The 19,427-nt window shown below is 32.8% G+C and overlaps 1 protein-coding gene across 4 annotated transcripts in view; it reads left to right on the top strand.

Moving 5' to 3' along the window:
• Window positions 1-18,361, top strand: part of LOC138712371 (mitochondrial protein C2orf69 homolog) — a 64,656-nt gene extending 46,295 nt beyond the window's left edge. The window contains exons 5-9 of one of the 4 annotated variants that reach the window (XR_011335700.1): window positions 3,318-3,380; window positions 4,187-4,412; window positions 6,901-7,186; window positions 9,153-9,456; window positions 11,406-18,361. Coding sequence is in view for 3 of the 4 variants with exons in the window: in XM_069844046.1 (XP_069700147.1) it covers window positions 3,318-3,380; window positions 4,187-4,412; window positions 6,901-7,186; window positions 9,153-9,355 (778 nt within the window). In the remaining variant the exon portion in view is untranslated. Of the gene's footprint in view, window positions 1-3,317; window positions 3,381-4,186; window positions 4,413-6,900; window positions 7,187-9,152; window positions 10,550-11,405 lie in introns of those variants that run through there. The other 3 variants (XM_069844048.1, XM_069844046.1, XM_069844049.1) reach the window with 3 other exon arrangements.
• The last annotated feature ends 1,066 nt before the right edge of the window (window positions 18,362-19,427 follow it).

Here is a 19,427-nt window from a genome sequence, read left to right as displayed (position 1 = left end):
TTATTTAATAGATGATAATTATATGGATTGTTATGCTTTAAAGCTTAGAATAGCAAGAAGCAGTTGTGGACTGCAGTATTACGTTCACTTTATTTATGCAGAAATATTAAGAACGTTTGCAATACACTAGATGATATTTGTCAACATTAATGTAATGATCAGTTGCTAATGCAAAAAGAAAATATAATCACTTTAAATTATATAGATATTGTCATATTTTATTAATTAGTCAAGCCATGTAACAGTATGTAATATTTTATTATTTATATGCTTATTTAGAGTGCTGAAAAGGGTTGATATGATCTAAGAAAATGGTTTTTAGAGAAATATAATTTCGTTTTAAATTATAGTGTTATAAAGAACATTAATATTCAATTTGGAGTCTCTGGGATAATTTTTTTTTTATTAGAGTAATCAATTTGTTTAGATATGTTGTCGGGTTATAATACTTAGGGCAATGCAGATTGGCGAGTTGAGAATTCAGCCTCTAAAAGTGGATATTATCTTAATTGATGTTATATTTGTCGTGAAAATCTTATCATACGCAGTTTTCCAAATTTAATTGGTATGTACTTGTGTATAATAGGCAAATGATGTATCAAAGTGAGAATTATAGTACCAAGACAAAGAATGTCTTATCATTTGACACTTGTTTAGTCAACTATCCGAAGACAGGTCTGAATCTTACAAGTGACACCAAGAAGGCATCCCTTATGAGGCAACTAGGTCAGGAGATAATGGCCAGTTCCTTTCCCACTACATTGCGTACATCGCTGACTAGCTGCATATTACACAAGTCAGACTTCAGATAGGCTATATACAAACAGTATTGTTTTTCCTCTGACACATATCGTCAAGTGAGATGTACTGCCTGATAATGAATGTACATATCAGCCAGAAACTCGATCAGAGGATAGAACCTCAATCAAGGTATGCTAATGTGTGAAGTGCTGAATAAAATAATTTCACACAACTTAAATGCAAAATTTATTAAAACTTCTTTATTGAACTGAGAATAGGTTATTCCCTCATCGGTAATTTTTTTATTATTATTTTACGATGCTTTATCAACTGCTATGGTTATTTAGTATCTGAGTGTAAGGATGGTCACAGTGCCAGCAAAATGAATTCAGGATCCAGCGCCGAAAGTTACCCAGCATTTGCTCATAATGGGTTGAAGGAAAACCTCGGGAAAAACCACAACCAGGCAATTTATTCCAATCAGGATTTGAACCCTGGCCTGCTCATTTCACAGTCAGGCATGCTAAACATTACTCCACAGCAGTGGACTCCTTGGTGAACAAAAAATTGTGTATACAGTATTAAGTTACCCTGCCTGTTAAAACTATTTTTAAGTATTTGTATAATGTTCATAATGGCTCATATTTCAGATCTAAGTTCATCTGAAGTACGATTCTTTTTCGTGACTGTTTACCCACATGCTATACAAGATGTGCGAGCGGTCACAAAGAAATGATCATATTATAATGTACAAGTGCTCATGAAACCACTTCAACTTTTACATGTCAAGATTTATAGTGTGTTTTATGTCACTTTTACTCATTGTGTAAAGAAATTGTATTGCACTATTTGAGTGCAGTATTTTGAAAACAAGTTTCAGATATACAGCTACAATTATTTCCTGCTAAAATACACCTTAACTTTGAAGCTTCAGAAAAATTCGGAGAAAGGAGAGAATTAAGTACGAAGTCATTGTGAGCTAATTCGAAAGTATTTACGATCAAAAAGTGTGGATTTCAATGAGCTTTGTAAAATTGACACAGATTTCAATCAAATGAACTGTTTAATGATCCCCACGATCATCATTATCATCGTCATGCTCCTTCATGTAGGTAGTAAATGTGATAAATTATCTATAATAGATACAGCACTACCGGTATATCACCTGCTCCTCACATTCTCTTCCCTCAAGCAAAAAGAACACGGCTAAAAAAAAAATGTCACCAGCAATTACTCAAGTTTTTTTATGTTTCATGCATTGAACTTCAAAATCATCTGTTGGGAAGAAGAAATAAGAGACATTCAGCCGGAATTTCTCTTAATATTTTTTTCTTTTGTTTATATTTTTGTTAGCTTTTAGCCCCTGAGTATATTCTCCTACTACACCATTGCATATCCGTTATGTAACTTGACACAAAATGATGATCAGTTTTATATACATAGGTAGTAATAAGGCGAAGTTAAAGTTAATCTTGTACTTTGAAGGTTACTGTTGAATCTAAGACTAGTACAGTTGTTATATAAAATGATTTTGTTCTATCTTTGTGATGTAGTAGTTCAATAATGCTGTATTATATTTCCGTTTATTTTTTGTCTGTAGTATTCCCAATTTTAAATATGGCTTTCTGATTACTGAACGTATTAGAATTGTTCTTTTAAGATACAAAGTAAGTTCAGATAAAATGTCATGTAGTTGAATAGAAATAAATTGTTCGAAGTCCTTTAAAACAAAACTTTATTGATAACTGAGGATTATTTAGAAACATTTTTCGGTATGCATTAAAATCTTTTTTACCATTCCCAATTCGTTTTACTCAACATTTGATATTTTATCAGTATTGTAAAGATAATGTGATTACTTAACCTTTTACACTTGTATTTATCTTATATTTAAATTGAATACTATATGAATGTTGAAAATATATACTATATTGCGTGAACTATTTTAGCAGAGGAATTTTACCTCAGATACTTTGATTCTTTTGCTGTTTCATGTTTAGGTTAATAGTTGGTAGGGGACTGTAGTGTTTAAGTTAAATGAATATGTAACAAATAACCTTGCTGTTTTGATAGCCCAATGCCAGGAACAGGAACCTACACAGAAGTAATATCATAACTGGATAATTAATATTTCTTAAAAATAATTTAATTAGTTGAACTTCAGTATTGAACACCAATATACACAAATTAGTAGATAATTAAGAATGGCTAAAATGTATAAAGATTAACTAATTCATATTATGATAGAGTACATGCATCAAGATGTTTCAAATTCCAATGCTTCATTTTAAAACAGTAATTACATTTATTTTTTCATGAATTGTGAACAATTTGCATCGTCTTACATTTTATGCCAAGAATTAATCTTGAGGACTGAATTTGAAGCAATTTATATTAGTAATAGACATAAATTGGTTAAAATCTCTACTTCTGGTCCCATTTTTTAAATTCCTTTAATAGAATTTATCCATATGCATCCTAAGTCCAACTCCATGATATGTTACTGAAGAAGTTCTCTTAATTTTTGTTATGTTGAGAAGAATTCTTGTATAGTAATGTTATTTCCTTCTAATTAGATTGACTGCTCCTAAACTTGCAACATTCATGGAATTTGTCTCATCAGAGATGGATCAGAACAGGCAAGTGGTAAATTTTTCTTGTCTTGTATGTTATGTGGGATTACTATTGAATTAGTGGGAGCTGTCCTTAAATTACATAGCTGAGCGGTAGTGTGAGAGTAAGCATATTTTAAAGTATAACCAGGAATACATTATGTAATTTATGGATGGCCATTTCATGGTGAAAGTAAGTTATTTTAAAGCAGAATAAAGGAATTTTATATTTTCTTTGTATTTATTAGTTATGCATGTACATTTATATATGTGAATAAGCTGTTAGAGTGAAGTACGAATGATTTAATGCAAAGAAGCTATTGATATATGTGCTATTGTGTTAAAATACATTCCAACAGTTTGAATAATGTACTTATATATATTTCATGTTAATGGTTTGACACAATAGTTGTCCTTAATATAAAATGGTGCATGTTGTTTTGTGCAGGCCATTTTTTTTCTAATATCGAAAATCGGTCTGTTCTACATGAAGCATGAAAAACATTATCTAAGTCCAAGTGAATAATTTATTGTAACTTAGGTTGCAGAGATTCAAAAGCACACAGTTAATTTCTCTGGTTTTTTCTAATATTTAGCACTGTATGTAAAAGAACATCACTATGAGACTTGAGTTTTTAATAATTAAAATTTATCGTCAAATAACTCATTGTGACCAGTACTTGTAATTTTCTTCAGGTGTTTTTGAATAACATTCATGAACCTGTGAGACGTATTAAAACTAATTTTATACTACATATTTATTTTTGTAACTCAGTATCAGTAATTAACATTTATACTGCAAGAAAATACTAGTTATTATGTGTGCTTTATAGGATGGAATTCAAGACTTTCAGTTGCTATGACAACTTTGTCCCATGCAACAATTGTGGAGCCCCAGACCACACACCCACTCATTATGCACTGCAACACCTGGAGCGGCTGCTGCAGGGAATATCACAGCGTCTCCGCACTATGCCTGCATCCGAACTCCTTCCACAAGCCACTACAGGACCACCGCCACCTACAGAGGAAACTCTCACTAATGATGGCGAAGGACCGGTGAGGAACCCCTTATAAATTAGCCAAAATGATTTTATTAGAGTTTATGTTAATAGAAATCAATTTTCATTAACTGAATCCATATAGGAAATCTAGAATATTGTACGTGTGTGTGCATGTTTAGTCAGCAGTCCGAAGACTGGTTGGAACCTCATAGGTGACACCAATAAGGCATCACTTATGAGACAACAAAGCCAGGAGATAATGGAGTAGGATGGCTGGTTCCTTTCCACCCCATTGCTGATTAGTAACATAATTCACTAATGTAACAATTGTTCTTCCTCTGACACATATCATCAAGTCAGTTGTACTGCTTGACAGTAGATGTATCAGCTATACTAAAAGCCAGGTTATGAACCGACTAAACTGGAAGCAACGTTCTGTTGCTCTCTTCCTGAGCTCTGTTGCCACATAGTGGCGCAAGATTCAAAGCACGTTCAGCGTTTGTCACCGATATGTTTAAAATAACTACTGTATATAGTTCTCGATAACACTATCCACAATATTAGTAATTAAAATTACTGTTTTTAAGAAAGCACGAGCTAATGACGCTGGTACGAAATGCGACTCGTAATGCACGTGGTACTGCAAATGAACTGGCTACACCGTCTCTGTGATTCCGTTGCCAGATTTTCGTTAGCAGACGACATTTTCATGCGAAGTCCAATGAAAAGCTCCGTTCTCGTTCTCCCCTCCACCCCCCCTAACTCAACGTGTCATCACTGCACAGGCTACCCCTCTAACCTGCACTTTCCTCTCGCCATCCGAACTACTTCCTGTTTAGTCAGTTCATAACCTGGTTTTAGTATAGAACCTCAGTGCAGATTATCCCTGATTTATATAAGTTGATCATTCTGTGAAATTCTACGTAAGTCAAAACTTCGTTTGTTATATCAGATCATACCCTATACAATTGGCACATTTTAGTGACAATACAAGTTACACTAAATTACCTTATACATTACTGTAATAGGCAATGCTGTGTGTGCATAATATTATACTGTATAAAATAATAATAGTAGTACTTACTTACTGGCTTTTAAGGAACCCGGAGGTTCATTGCCGCCCTCACATAAGCCTGCCATTGGTCCCTATCCTCAGCAAGATTAATCCAGTCTTTATCATCATATCCCACCTCCCTCAAATCCATTTTAATATTATCTTCCCATCTACGTCTCGACCTCCCCAAAGGTCTTTTTCCCTCCGGCCTCCCAACTAACACTCTGTATGCATTTCTGGATTCTCCCAAATGTGCTACATGTCCTGCCCATCTCAAACGTCTGGATTTAATGTTAATAGTAGTAGTAGTAGTAATAATAATAATAATAATAATAATAATAATAATAATAGTTTTCATTTCATTTAGTGTTCTGCCCAAGGACAGGTCTTTCACTGCAAACCCAGCTTTCTCCAATCTTTCCTGTTTTCTGCCTTCTTATTCGTTTTCTCATATGAGCCATACATCTTAATGTCATCTATGATCTGATATCTTCTTCTACCCCGAACTCTTTTCCCGTTCACCATTCCTTCCAGTGCATCCTTCACTAGGCAGTTTCTTCTCAGCCAGTGATCCAGTCAATTCCTTTTCTTCTTCCTGATCAGTTTCAGCATCATATCATTCTTTCTTCACTTACTCACTAATAATAATAATAATAATAATAATAATAATAATAATAATAATAATAATAATAATAATAATTTAATTTTAGTACATCAGTCATAGTCTTTTGTTAATTCTTACATAATTGCAAAGCAGTTTGACGCTATTAAAAAAAAATTAAATAACACTGCTCTATAGCATTACTTTACTTGTTCTCAAAATTCCAAACAGAAGGTTGTCTGTACTATTTTACATACACCTTTGGAATATATTATTTGTAATGGAAAAGAAAATGTGGTAGATATGGTATTCTTTTTATTTTGAAGGCTCATTTGCTATGCAGATCAAGATACCCTGCTGCCTATTGACTTACCACATCCACTCATATTTTTTTCAATGTTCTGCTTTGTCGATGTTGTCTCATGAGATTTCTGCACACAAAGTAGGAAACTGGTGGATCAGTACACAGGTGACCAGTAAAGTTTGCCCGAAGCCCTATTATTCGAAACAGAATTAATTTATGTGCTTAAAATTTACGACACGATACTTCAGTCCTTATTTCCCTTGCAAAGGAAGATGTGTTAAGAATTTTGATCATCACTGAATGAAAATTCATTGTCCTCAGCCATGTTTGAACTTGTGAACTTGGGATACAATGGTAAACATACTGTAATAACCACTAGTTCACTGAGAATTACAGAGACGTTATTTAAACAGATTGTCATTTACAATGTATGATGTTCTATCTCCACTGTTACAGAAGCAGTGCAAATGTAGGTCTACTATGCATATATTGTTAGATTATGTGACTGCATTACTTGCCCTGCAATCTGCCTGTTGTCTTGCTAAAATTATAAACACAGCAATTTTGTTGTACTGTTTTCTTAGCAGACACAAGAAGAGGATGATGAAGAAATGGCTCCGTTATGGTGGCGAGAAGGTCTCAACTTGGATAAAGCTCATTTGGTGCTTATTGGCTTCAGTAAAGGTTGTGTAGTGTTAAACCAATTCATTTATGAATTCCATTACTTGAAGACCCTAACTCCAGATGATGATACAATGATGAGACTTGTCTCAAGGATACAAGATATGTACTGGTTGGACGGCGGTCATGCAGGTGGAAAGAATACATGGATCACTTCCAGAAGTCTTCTAGAGACCCTCACAAGATTAGGTAAGTAATAGGTAACTAGAAGTTCGTAGAAGCATAAATCTACGTGCAATTCAAATGAAAATGTGTCATTCTTGAATATTTAATTATGTACCCCAGAATGTTACTTTTGTAGATATATTAATATCGAAACTATTACTTTGTATTGGTTTCAGTCTGTCAACTTAGACATGGTATACATAAAATAAAAACAGGTGTAGGAATTAAAATATTTGATTGCGAAAGACAGTTAAAAATGTATAATAAATAGAAATCTTCAAAATATATTTATTAGAAAAAGTGTGAAATGAGTTGCAAAGTCATTAAGATAATACTAATGTACGTTGATTATATGATTTGCATGATGTAACTTAGATTTAACACTTCCCTTATTTCCATAATCATTCAGTGATTATACTGATTATGATTCAGTAAAACATATACTTATGATAATTTATTGCTTTATTAATAACTGACTTAATCCTTAGGCTACAAAATACGGTATAGAACTGTAAAATCTTACGGTGTTATTAACATTTGGAAATGGAAGTACAGAGTTTAAGTTCTAGATATGTTGTCTTATATATAAATGAACTTTTATAAACATTACAAGTTATTACAAATTACAAATATAAATTATAATCAGAAAACACAGATAAATTCATTTTCATGTTTACTATTTATATTTTTAAAAATTGTTTAAATCGAGAAACTTGCATTTTGTTCCATAATAAAGTATTATGTGTTAGAAAAGTCGCAGTTCAGTCGATTTAACAAGTGAGGTAGCTAAATATGGAGATGTGGTCTGACTCCGAGTCCTGTCTGGTACTAATAAGTGAGAAAAGTTAGAGTTGTGTTGATAATGATAATGATAAAGCAATAAGCAATAATAAAATAAATAAGGCTACCACACTTAAGATGATGGGAATGTTTACCAGTGACCTAATGACACAAATTCACATATTTACATTCATTTGCAATCACTGTAGGCCTAATATTATACTTCCATGTTACTGATTACATATACGTGATTATTTCATATTTTAGTTAATCAGGATTTTTAGGGTTATTTTGGTAGACTGTTGATTTTACGGCACCTCAAAAGAAAAATATTGTTAGTGTTAGATCTGGAGAATGAGGAGGCCAAGGTCCTTGTGAAATTATTCTTTCACCGAAAATTTCATTTAGAAATCGTATAGAGTGATGGTTATATGAGATGGAGCATTGTTTTGTCGAAAAAAAAAAAAAAAGCGTCTCTGATTTAGTTTCCTAGCTGAGCAATAAAAGGAAACAGAATCTTACAGTGGCACATGCCGTTATCAATAATTGAACTATCAGAAACAGTAGTCTGATTATTTGGAAATGAGAGATCGCTATTCATACTCCAATTTTTTGTGGATGTAATAGAGTTTCTTTCAAAATGTGTGGGTTTTCAGATGACCACAAATGCGTGATTTGAGTTAACATAACCTGTATGATGAAATTAACTCCATCTATGAAAAGCATCTTGTTTAAAATCTTATCTCCATGCCAATTATTTAATCTTTTGAACTATTCACAGTAATATAACCTTTTCGTGAACTTGTGAACAACGCATATTTAATGTTGAAATACTAAACAACACAATCATTTCTTGTTTTCAGACAGTACTTGTAATATTGTGAAATCAGTTGTTTGACTTTTGAGTCTTATGTACTGTTCATTCTGTTCATTTCAACATTATGTTATATCATACAGTCTTCTATTAGTCTCAGTTTACAGTTAGCTTATCAAACTGTTATTTGGAATATGCTGTTCAAGTGGTTGTAACAGTTGGAAGAAAAATACCTTTTTCTAACTGTAATTTCAACTCGAATTTCTGGGATAGGAAGTTTATGCTAATAGTGATATTTGTCTTACAGCATACCAAAATAATGCTATTATGTTATGTTACTAAACATTTATCTTTTAAATAAATATACTAAATCTGTAACTTTGCTTTAAATATCAGGAATTGGAATCCATATCCATGTAACTCCATACCAAGTACATGATGAGCGGCGCCCATGGATTCGGAAGGAGGAGAAGGCATTTGGTGATTTGCTGCGACGGTTAGGAGCCCCTGTCCACAGAACCTTGCATTTTGAAAATCAAGTTGCAAGCCTATATACACATTTTGAGGTGCTCAATGCCTTTCGACAAGCTACTAAGTGAAAGGTTTCTTTCTGACTGTTAAAAGTGACTAGAAGAGGGATAAAAGAGAAGGGGGGATTTTCCTACAACGTCCATAACAACGTGGCTTAACTTACAAAATGGTAAGTTTCCATTAGTTTTTCGCAAGTCCTTGAAGTGAGTCCTTCAAGATACAGTACATAGAATGTTTGAATAACATTTGCCTAGTTACATCTGAGATGTATCTACCTATATACTGTGATGTCTTCATTTCTTCAAGTCTGTAAATTTCCTGAAGCAAGAACTTGTCAGATTATAAACACGAATACAGCTTTAAAAGTACTTACTCTCTATATTTTTCAGGGAGTTACCATAATCTAAATCACACCAGCGCTGTTGCTTTAATGACGATAGCCATCCAGTGGTGTGAAAACAAACAAGTTTTCATGGAGGTTCAAACTATAATTATCTTGGTTTTAATTAGTGGGAATTATTTTTATGTAATTTACGTTAATGTATAGACAATTGAAGGGCTCTCTGCATAAAGGGGATGGCTCCACTTTTTGGTCAAATTAATGTTTTGCTTGTTTCATACGCTAAAAAATATCCCTGATCTTTTAGTGCAAGAACTGTGTGATTCTGAATATTTGGTAGTAAGTTACAGTGGAATTGAAGCTGAGCTCCCAATCATTCTGTTGCAAAATGAGGTAGCTCCTGGAGCTATATACAGTGTGAACCATAAGTAGTGTCATTAATTTCAGGCGGATATTCTTTGAAATATTTCAAACAAAAAAGTTCAATAAAATTTTGCTCGTTTTTCTTTCATTTTCGAGATAAAAATTGTTTTATATGAAATATTTCATAGCATGTTCTGGGAAAGTCGTTGTTTTAATTCCCAAACTATTCAGTCCATTTAGGAGAGCAGTGTATTGTGAAATAAATGATTGAAAGAATTTTAGTTTCTTCCTTTAAATGTGCAGAAATTTGATCCGAACAAATGTAACTTTTTGTACTGCAAAGGAATTTTACAATGCAACATTTGATCCCATCAAATTTCTTCACATTTAAAGGACAAAACTAAAATTCTTAAACCATTTATCATCATAATACACCGCTCTCTTAAATTGACTGAGCATACTGGGAATTAAATCATTCATTTTCCCAATGCATGCTATGCAATGTTTCATATAAAACAATTTTTATCTCGAAAGAAAGCAGAAACGAGCAAAATTGTATTAAAACTTCTTTGTTTGAAATATTTCAAAGAGTAACCCCCTGAAATTAATGACATACTTACGGTCCACTATGTGTGTGTGTGTGTGTGTGTGTGTGTGTGTGTGCATGTGTCCCCCCCCCCCCGAACATTTACATAAAATAAAACATTAAGCCAAGCAAGTTAATTATAAATTCATTATATATATTTATGAGTAGAGAGTCTTCCTGAAATATCTTTCTTTTAATGCAGTAAACAAGTTTTAATGGACATCATGTTCTAAATCATTGAATTTTACATGAAGTGAGTCAGAAATTAATGAGTTTGAAAATGATGCGGCTTTGCTGTAAACATGAAGCATCATCCACTTAACACACTAGCCAAGTCTTGATGCTGATGTCAGATTTTATGTGATTGTTTGTTCTATTCCTATAATTGAAATTTATTATTGCTTTACTTAATTTTTCTACAATAATGCTGAGTTAATTTGATGAAGTAAAACTTAAGTCTTTTTTTTTTTTAAATCTATACTATTCGCCTTATAATCATGAAATCACTGTTAATTGAACTCTGTAGTTGAACTGTTAAGCATATAACTAATTAATAGACAGTGGTATTAACTCAGAACACTTTGTGATGCTCATACTGTTCCTTGGCCAATATGTCTATATTGCCCAAACAATACAGGTATCAAAAGAATTCTTAACATGGTTTTGTTTGGATGGGAATTAAAGTGGGAGGTTTATGATATATAAAAAAATATATTTTCTAATTGAGAAGGCTCGATAGAGCTGTCTTTCTCACCCGCATTAAAACTCAACTCTGCTACTCATCATTATTGTCATCCTGTTTTATTGGAGTAAAAATTCTGCCTTACAGGTGTCCCCACCTCAAAAATGAAATTCAGCACTGCCAGATTACTATATGACGTGGAGTCTGTAAATGAAGATATGGTGGAACTGCTGCATAACTTGTAGCAAATCACGTAGCAGGCTGGTCTGCAACATTGCCGAGTTGGATTATTATGAGGTCCCATGTTGTTGTGAGACTCTTATGCCCTTCTTTACATCCAATTGACAGTGTTGCCGAACATGCTGATTAGCTAATCTTCACCATCTTTTAAGTATTTCACGCCGTATAGAGTCTAAGAATATCTGTGTGGGCCTTTTTGGAAGCATTATAAACCTACCAATAAACAATAGAATTAGCAATTACATCAACAAAATTGTCTACTGCATAGTGAAGACCTGGAATCTACCTCTTTTCTCAATTACACTCAGAAAAATACAGACATAACTGCTTTACATACTTGTAGGTTGTGATAACGCTTTTTCTGTTTTAAAACTTTATAATTTCACATCTGAAAGATTTAAAATACGAAAGAACACAAACTCAGATTTTACAAATTTATATCCTTGGCATGTATTCCCAACATAACCTTCGTGCTATATTTTACGCAATTTATTAATTCTGCTGTTAAAACAGACTGTGACATTTGTTAAATATACAGTAGATGTATATCTTGAGACAGACTTAGCAGTACAATATCGTAGTAACCACAGAGTACCCTCAGACTTTTTTGTGTTATCTAAGAACAGTTGCAGGCAACTTACCAAATGCCAGTTTATCAAAATTAATATTTCTGATATTGTGTACAATATGTCGTCAATCTAATTTGAACTGTTACAAATGCCTGCTCATCACACTTCAGTGGTTAGCTTTGAAACTCGAATAACATATTCTGTTGTGCTTATAATTTCAAATGTGATGAATGGCTGCAGTGATAGAAATTTCTGTTCTTACTTGCAACTGAAATAAAAAGTAGAAAATGGAAGTGTGAATCTTCTTTCAGGAGGAAACATATCATCTACATTTTAAATGTTAGGATATAAGAAGAAAGAGTAATCATATTGTGAGAGAATTATCTAGCATCTAGCTCACCTACACAACCAAAAGTATAATTATTCCTTCATTTTTATGTACTCCATTTCATTAAGTATATTGGTTACGGCCTTTTTCTGAACATTGATGTGTCTTCCAGATCTCTGCCTTATTCTTCCCAGTGTAATACTCTTGTAAATCACATCACTACTACAGAAAAAAATATAATTTTTGCCCAGGAGAACTAAAAATGTCAGATGAACATAGAATTTCATGAAAATTCAACAAATTTAAACAGTAACTGTGTTGGTTTATGAACAACAATAAGAGAAGCTGTGAAATTATAACTGCTAAGAAAAATTGTATTAAGTATAACAGTAATTAATGAATTGGGTTGAAAGTGTTATGAAAAATGCAAAGAGAGGGGGTGACAATATCCTCGTGGGTTAAGTTTGTGTGAACACTTGTCCTCCGAAGTTCTCCCCCTCTTGTGCCTCCCCTATCATCTAGCTCTTTTGTCTACTGTTGTGTCTGAAAAGTAAAAGTTTTCCAAGATTTATGTTTATTTTTCTTTTGCCGTCAGTTTTGCACCCATCTTCACTTATCTCTTCATGTTGTGTTTTCCTTACAGTTAGTGTCGTTAAAAATTATATGTTTTCTTTAGCATTAATGACATTACTATATTCTTTCTTGCATTTCATTGCCATTAATAAGCTTATACATATTGAAGTGGTGAAGTATCAGAAGACGACCAATATCACATGATTGCATTGCCACACTTATGAACAAGAACTTGTACTCATCACATCTGAATCAATGCAGATCTAAATGTTTGGCCTTCTTTGCCCAGTTTCACAAGATGCTGTCTAATGTCATACAAATTCAGAGAAGTGTATGAAGTCGGATAATCTTACCTTCAATAGCAATACAATATAAAACTTTGCTTATAAATTCACATTGGTACTAATGTAATTTCTTGCGAAATAACACTATCTTATATTTTATATCCTGGTGTATGACATTCTGAAAAATTATTTTACAGATTTTTTAAAAATTATTTTACTTTGAATATTGGACATTAAAATATTGACAAGGTAAGTTAGTTTTAATGAAGCAAACAGAGGTTATCAAATTCTTAATGTTCCAAAAACAAACCATTTTTAAGTAGCATTTCTTAATTCTCGAAGTAATGCCAGGCTTGTTAAACCAGTCTTGCTATTTTAATGGTAATATCCTCACATTATGTATAATTTAATGACAGCCTTTCGTCCATCTTTCCTGTAAAAGAAAAGTAGATTATATGTACAGTAGAACCCTGATTATCCGTCACCCAATTAACCAATCGGCGGGTTATCTGACTGACTTTCTGTCGCTCTTTCTTTATTTACTGTGGAAATAAACATGTAAGAAACCTAGTACTATACCTTATATTAGTACCTATTTTCTCTAGAGTGTTTTATTACAAGCCTTTACCTTTACTGCAGGCAATGAGAACAGTTATTTGAAGGTGTTTTTCCCAACTTGTAAAATAGTCACTACCTGCTTTCAAAGAAATAGTCCCAAGAACTTCTGCGCACAACATATAGCAAACCTCTGCAGCATTCAGTCCTTTCCTTGTCCTACTGTTCGAATGCCCATACTTTATAACTTCTATGTAAAATATCTTCCACGGGTGTCAAAAATGTTTTGCTAAGTATCGAAATAAAAAGAGAAATCATGGCTTATTTCGCATCAGAATATGTGATTGGCGTTACAGCTGTGCGTGATTTAATGAAAAATGAGGATAAAGTGTATAATGTATGTAGATCTACAACAGAAGCCCTCTATTATTCCTATTCTTCCGCAGACAACCATCATAAGGAATTTCTTTGGCCTTTATAAACCTGTCGTTGACAACCAGAATTAAATTAGCGAACTTTTGATCCTTGAAATATGAAGAGTACACGGGAATAACGATCAAGGTCCATTTTAGAAAGTTTCGAGAAAAACGAATTTTAAAGTTTAAGCACTTAATACTTTGTTATGTGTGTATTTAATAGAAATTGACGTAGTGGAACGTCAAGAACGATGATTTCTTATTACTAGCTAGACCACATGATAGTAATTCTTTTCCACTATAAGATAGCATTATTAACTCAATTTCGATTTTTGATGGACCTTGATCGTTTTTCCCGTGTACCCTTCATATATCAGTCTCCTAACTGCCCATTGTGCAACTCAAACCAAGAAATGGATTCGGAACACCTCAAAATCTGTGATAATATCTTTGAAAAATATTGGAGTGCAAGAGGTCAAATGAATTTATTGTCAAATGCCTGGCATTAGAAAACAACAACTATCTAGCATGTTAAACACAACACTACAGAGGAAATTATGAGACCTAGTATGGACTTGAGAAAATATTTTATGGTACGGATTATCCAATTTTTTCGATTAACCATCCAGCCCACTCCCTTCATTACCATGGACTGTATAGTCAAATGTAATAGCAAGTCCAAATGAAAAAAAAAGCACAAATATAATAGTATTACTTCTTTGAATGAGAATGGGAATAGGTTTAATCGGAATGTTATAATCCGTAAAATCTCTCACGAATTTTAAATAAAAGATATGGAAACATGAATATAAATTCAAATCTAACTTACCAGATATAACTTAATTGGCGCTTACTTATTGTTGCAGTACTCTGTGTTAGAGAATCACTAGATTTGTCCACTTCAGTGTCCGTTATATAGTGGCTACTCATTTTACAGTCTTATTTTAGTGCTTTCTCCACTAATGACATAATTCTTTGCATATTGTAGAGTAGGTAAAATTTTAACTCTCTACAACCTTTGGATTAAAACCATCTGCACACAGAGATGCTGTGAAGGACTTGTTGATGACACGAATTACAAATGGAGCTAGTGAGCCACTTTCAGTGTAATACAATGGGGTTCTGTTCACAGCACTACTCATTAGTAAGCTGTCTGCCATGCATTACTGACCAGTTTCTGGTGACTCGGTGTCTGTGTCACTTAGCTATTCTAGTCTCTCAGTCACCAATATCAATCCTGATTGAAGATGAACGAACAAATTTTAAATATTAAATTTGCGGAGGAAGTGGAAAAACATCCCATTCTTTATAACTACAAACTACCAGGCTACTGTAGGAAATATTTGAAGAAAGAAGCATGGTATGAAGAGGGAAAAGAAGTTCAAAATGACAAGTGTGAAGCATATTTTGATAAAATGCCATTTATTGATAATAATATAATGATGATGATGATTATGATATAATATTCCTCGTCACTAGACTGTACTTGACATCATGATTGCACAATGAAGAAGCTCTGCCTTACATGCTCGAATGCAGAAAACTGCCATTTCTATCACTTAAGAGTAACTCTGTGTGAGGAACTACGTCACTAATGAGTTATTATTATTAGTGACTTGAATCACCATTTCGTTTCATCCCTCTTGAATAGCCCTGTGTGCAGAGGGCCTAACAGTCAACAAACACTGAACTTCTAAAGATTGTATTATTCTTAACATAATATAATTAATGCTAATAATTGAAATTGCCTTCAACCTACAAAAAACTGTTGGACGAGTTGAATGTTTTATGGTGACAGATTATCTGTTCAGTGAAGGTGGAATAGTTGTGAAATTTCCTACACATACTAATGTTGTTTAAAGAATATTATATCAATTTTTATTTTATTCAGCAGTATATGAAGTTTCCTAAATTTATAACATTAAAACAGTTTATGAAAAATAATGGTCTTACCTACTCCATGTTGGTTTGTTTCTTATATTTATCATTCTTTACATTTGCAAAGCACATAAACATTACAAGTGAAACTAAAATAAATTCTATATTTTCTCACATGATAGGCATTTGATATTGAGCCTTGTTAGTAAACAGGACATGCACCAATTTTCACTTGATACTGGTTTTTAGCTACTATTTATAGTACTCTGTAATGTGGCGAAAGTAAGTTTAAGCAAGTCTGTCACGAGATGATATTCGAATTCATATTGAAATATTTAATGCTTGCTAAATAGGAACAGGTAAATGTTGCTTCCCAAGTGAAACACTGTTTTTTGGTTATAACATATAAATAGTAAAACTAAGTGAAATATAATTATTGAGACTCTTGAGTATTATAATTAGTTGCCATACCTTGGATAGGATTGAGTATAAACAAGCGTCTGTAATGGAACTTGAATTACATGTACTTAGATGAAATTATCAAGACACGGAAATTAATTAAGGGATTCGATCTAGTGATTAATGTTAATATCACACTCTAAACCAGAGCTCAGTTTTATAAGAACCATGAGGTTTGAACCTTCATGTAAAATTCGTATTGGAGAAAACTGTATACGATGTAGATATCAAAAGTTCCTGACAGTTGGAATGTGGTAACATTTTGTTGTATTCATGTAAATTAATTGCATTTGCCTTCTTGAATTATGTTAGGTATACTTCATAATTAATAACCACACTACGCCGTGAAGTCCGAAATTATTCGGCATAATAATTGAAAATAAACATTTCATGTTTCTATTATGTGATCATTGACGAACTCTATTTTAATTTTCCACTACACATTTGTTTAGTGAAAAATTGCATTTTTTTTTTTCCTTTTACTGATTCTTATAAAGCACTTCCTAACATGACAGAATTTACATTTTGTAATAGTTAAATATGTAGGAGCATTCTTCCTGTCAAGATATGTTTTGGTCTATTTCGTCATGGTTAAGAGCTGTGTAGTGTGAATGATATGTAAATACTGTATGCATTTGTTTTTTATGTTTAATTGGCTTTGTAGTATAGTGCATTTGTACAGTTATTCAAAAAGGTATTATATACTGTGTGTTAGAAAATGGGAAGGTTGTTTTCTGCGAATACCATTGACAATAGCACACAGAAATTTTCAACCATCTGCCAACATATACACAATATTTTTTAAACCTTTATAGATGTGAAAAGCTTTGACCATTGGTTGATGGATTGATGGGGAAATAAGGTTGCATATTTACGAAAGAATGAGTCGGTATGTTTATGTATGCTTCCTAAAATGGTGCGTGCATAACATCTTAAAATGTTATATTTGTCTTTGTGATTCAATTTGTGCTGTTTAGGTTTATGGTTCAGTATTCCCAATTTTTGTCAGATTAAAATGTTACCATTTTCTTCAATACCACTTACAGGTTAATGGTATTGATTCATGAGCGAATTTAATTTTAAACTTATTGCAAAGCTGTGATTTTGTAATTTACTGAGATCTTTAAAAAGATAAGTAATGATTCAATACAGTTCTGCCTATAAGTAAATCCTTCCTATTCCGAAGTGTTCCAGGAACCAGTTTGTGTGTTGGTCATTATAATTTATAATATATAATATAAATATAATGTGTACAGTTTTTTACAAGTTATATTACAGTATACATTACTATAGTATATATTAATAAATTGACTACTACCATTTTGTGCTTTAAATACTTTGTAAAATGTAATTGTGGTGATATAAAATTCTTTAAATATAAACTTAAGTAATTATTACTGCACTTGTAACTTCAAATCAAAACAAAAAGAAATTATTTCATAAACGAAAGAAACAATTTTTAGAATAATTAGGCAACAAATAAATCTTTAAAAGAGACTTTATAAGATAAATCCTCCAGCCACCTGTCATTTCAAAACGGACAGTATGTTCTTTGCAGTGTTCAAGACAAGTTTGTGTTTGTTGAAGCTGAAGCAACAAATATAAATTGGAGGGAATATTCTGATGGCCATAACAACATGTAGCACTGTAACGGGACTAATTTTTGTTTCTTTTTTATTATAAACACACACACCTAAACATAAATAATAAAATATTAAACAACCAATGTACGTTGGTATGTAGTGTACATAACGTGTAAATTATAAAATACAATAAAGTGTTTATTGTACTCAGCAATAAATGACCGTGGTGATCACTTTGGATGTCAATTCAAGCAAATGTCACTGTTGACAGCACATAATTATACTTCAAGATTTGTGCTTTAATATATTATAATATTAGTTTAATATTTAGGTAAAACTTCAATGCAGAGGTGGCGTTTGTATCATTGACCACAACACAGAGGTGAGTATTTATAATTTATCTTTCTGTGATTATTAAATTAGTCATTTGGGCAGTTTTAAATTTTTATTTTCCCATACTAAGTGAAGAGGAAGTATGTATTGTACTCACCAAACTTAGGCGACCCCAGCTCAGACAGTAAAGTGGTGTGAGTGAGGTCATCTAAGGTTGGGGAGAACAATATGTATGTATCCATCCAATGCCTACTCACTTCACTTTACGTGATTCGGGTTCTGTATATTGCGGATAGATGGCAGGACTGTGACCCATTTTTCTAGTTGCACACCACTTCGGTGGGCCATGCTGTACATGTGTATCTGTGAAGTGTTATGTCATGTTCTAGGTTGAGTGTATGTGAAATTGTTCATGTAAGTTTAGTGTACGGAATGAGTGGTGGTGATGAAGATGAGGTAGGGATAAGGGGAAACCCGGTGCCGGCATGTTGAATAGCACCAAGAGGGCCACCAGGCTTAACGTACCCATCCGATGAACGAATTACTATCAACAGCGACATATGCCTTCTTGAAGAGGAAGTATTATTGTACAGAAAAATTACCTTGGTATTCTGTATGTTCTTTTAAATTGGACGAATTATGTCCATACTGTAAGCAACAGGACGCCCACAAAAAAAGACTTCTAGACCCTGTTTAGCTGAGACCGAAATGGGTGAAAATGGCCGAATTTCGTGCATCATATATGATGATGATAGTAACTTATTTTATATGTTTCGTGCTTACATATATTTTTTTTCCATTTATTCGTTTTTTCTCCTCATTTAGTCTCTGCAAAATTCCTAGTTTCCATGTTAATTTATCTCGGATATGTAAGTTTTACGCTCATTCGGTTTTTTCATGCTAATACAATCATATTCTAAACCCCAGGAGACACGAACAAATTGTGGGGGG

This window comes from Periplaneta americana, chromosome 13 (assembly GCF_040183065.1).
Source record: "Periplaneta americana isolate PAMFEO1 chromosome 13, P.americana_PAMFEO1_priV1, whole genome shotgun sequence".
Taxonomy (NCBI): Eukaryota; Metazoa; Arthropoda; class Insecta; order Blattodea; family Blattidae; genus Periplaneta; species Periplaneta americana.
The sequence above is the reverse complement of the archived record's forward strand: the minus strand, read 5'-3'. Positions and strand labels throughout refer to the sequence as shown.